The 2,916-nt window shown below is 37.8% G+C and overlaps 1 protein-coding gene across 1 annotated transcript in view; it reads left to right on the forward strand.

Moving 5' to 3' along the window:
• PSMD10 (proteasome 26S subunit, non-ATPase 10) overlaps positions 1-2,394 on the forward strand; it is a 3,952-nt gene extending 1,558 nt beyond the window's left edge. The window contains exons 3-4 of the mRNA XM_069811692.1: positions 8-174; positions 1,191-2,394. Coding sequence (XP_069667793.1) covers positions 8-174; positions 1,191-1,344 — 321 coding nt within the window. The 3' untranslated portion in view covers positions 1,345-2,394. The remainder of the gene's footprint in view (positions 1-7; positions 175-1,190) is intronic.
• Positions 2,395-2,916: the final 522 nt, after the last annotated feature.

Here is a 2,916-nt window from a genome sequence, read left to right on the forward strand (position 1 = left end):
TATTCAGATTGCAATCATGCTTTTAGAGAATGGAGCTGATCCGGATGCAACAGATCATTTTGAATCCACCCCATTACACAGAGCAGCAGCCAAAGGAAACCTAAAAATGGTACAGATCCTTCTGCAGCACAATGCATCTGTTAATATACGGGACTCTGAAGGAAATACTCCTCTGTAAGTAATTTTTGTTTTGCTTAATACAGCATAACCTCTATTAAATGAAACTCCATTACTTCAATTCTTTTTTTTGATTTCTCGTTGCCTTGCTTCACACCCCTGTGTAATTAAAAAGGATTTCAGAAAGTCATACTTAGTATTTTGCCTGCGTGTGTCTGTACATACTTACTTTTATTTTGTGTTACTACATCTACTTACAAAGTGTAGAACAACTTTTGTAATAATTTGGAATACATTCGGTTGCCACTAGGGGGTAGAAAGCGAGCTAATAACATCAAAGTTGGAGAAAACTGGTCTTGCAGGCTGGCCTACTCTGTCCTGCCAAGCAAGAACTGATTTTGGAAGCTTTCTTCACCTCTCTAAGGAGAATAAGTTGCAATTTAAGTGTAATCAGTCCAGTGTTTGATATTACCTTAGAGATCAGTTTGAATCTGTAAAGGTGAAACCTTAGCTGCTTTGAAGTTGGTGGCAAAACTCTGCCTTGTCTACAGTGGAATCAAGGTTTTGCCGTGGAGAAGATCAAGCAGTATGTTTTAGCTATACATAAAACCCAGTATTGTCCTGGAACATACACATTCATTATCAACATACTATGTTAAGTGGAAAAAAAACATTTGCTGCATTTGCAGTAACTCTTTACTTCAGATTATTTTTAAGCATTGTATGATTTAGTTTATCACTTTCGATTCAAATAGAGATTACTATTTTCCAGTTTCACTGTGGATTATGTGCTCCTTAGCTTTGCCGACTGCAGAGCCAAAGCCTAATCAAAAGAAGTGTCTTAGTGTTGCGAGGACAGTAGCAGGAGGAACGTTCTTGAGTTGCTTAATGACAACAGAGTGACTGGACACCAAGCTTTGGAATCTGTAGGTAGTTGGTTGCGTGTGGTTTTGTTGTTCTAGGATGTATCTCCCCCCCAACATTCACGCTGTCATTTTGACAAGGCATAATTACTGCTCTTATAAGCTTGGACCGTTTTAATAGTGGCTGTGGGTTTCTTGTTCTTATTACAGTCATTTAGCCTGCGATGAAGAGAGAGTGGAGGAGGCAAAGCTGCTAGTGTCTCATGGTGCAAGTATTCACATTGAGAATAAAGAAGAACTGACCCCACTGAAAGTGGCAAAAGGTGGCCTGGGAGCCATACTTAAAAGAATGGTGGAAGGGTAGTGGGGACTTCTGACTTGACTCTCTTTCCTGTTGCACTTGTGTTTAAGACTGCGAACTTTGTATTTTGGTAGTTCAACTAGGATGTCATGTGTGGGCATCAGCATGGTAATAAAATGTGTATCTCTAGCTTTCCTTCAAGTACAGTGCCAAAACAACTGTTTGTACTTCCTGCTAATTAAACAGTTCACTGATTTTAAAGTATTTTTCAATATCTTGCAGTTTTCTTTCAGTTAACAGTATGATCTGTATAAATGTGGTCATTCCTTCTATTTCAGAACCTACTTTAGGATTACCTCTTTCAAGCAACAGGAGCAAAAGTGCTTTAACCATGTAAAGTCAATTTTATTTTGGAAGCTTATTCTAGAGTCTTTGTTTTTTTCTCTTGGCCTTTGTGCTTTGTGTGTGGCTTTTTTTTTGGTGTTTTTTTTTGTGGGCACTGATTCTCTTCCTTCAGATGATGCTAAACCATACCTCTCCCTTTGCAGAATGCAGTTTGCTCAGTTACTTAGATAATTGTATCCATTTTTACTCTTCTTAATCTATTCAAGGGATCTCTGAGCATTTAAAGCTTTTCTGTTGTTATCTGTTGTTATCCTGTTTCTTTGAATCTTTAAATATATGTATCTGATGAAGTGCACTGGACTGCTTGCAGAATGCAGGTGCAGTTTCAGGGTTACCTTTGCAAATATACTATTACATAATGGATGGCTCTGGATACTTCTCTGGGATGTACTTCAAATCTAATTTTATTTCCTCTTGCTTCTTCTGTAGATTTCTTCTTCTGTTCTGTTTGACTCCCATTATGTAGCACTGGTGCTTGCAGTTTACCATCTTATTTTATAACAGAATGCTGGTTTAATCTTGATTTACTCATAGCAAATCCTGGTGTTAAGTTATTAGAAGGCAGAGCTAATGAGGCTTGAGTCTGAAAAGTGACCTTTTGTTCTGATTTTCGTAAGATCACTTTTAACACTAGAGGGATAGATTTCCCCCTTCTGAACAAATGATGCTGATGAAATTCTGTGAAATAAAGAACTTTCCTAAACAGCAGTCTTTGGTGTTATAAAACTTTATTAAACTTACATGTAACACAAACAATATTTTCTAAATAGCTTGTACACTTGGGATCTGAACAACAAGTCAGATGAAACCCTGCCAGCCGTTACACAGTGTGGAAATAGAACATGTTCGTTCTTCAGCTGCAAAGAAAGGTTGAAATGGAAGATGACAGTTTGACTTGTAGGGATTAAGGTAATGCAATTTATTTTGATAAGCAAGACAGAAACTTACAACCAAACAAATATCTTCACCAAGTACTTTAAGTCTATCCGAGAAAGCAAAATGCAGGTTAAATTTCACTGAGCGTAACTATTGAGAGCAGGAGGGATAACTTGCCTGTACAGTAAGCTCTGGCCACGCAGACCTTGCTTGAAGGAGGAACCTGACTGAGTAAATGTTCCTTATATATTGTGCAGGCATTGCTGAAAACTTGAATTGAGAAAAGCTGAAGTTAGAATTCTGTGTTCATCCTTGATCTTTGTATAGTAAGAAAACCCCTCCCACAGCTCTCTA

This window comes from Haliaeetus albicilla, chromosome 23 (genome assembly GCF_947461875.1).
Source record: "Haliaeetus albicilla chromosome 23, bHalAlb1.1, whole genome shotgun sequence".
In the NCBI taxonomy this organism is placed as follows: domain Eukaryota; kingdom Metazoa; phylum Chordata; class Aves; order Accipitriformes; family Accipitridae; genus Haliaeetus; species Haliaeetus albicilla.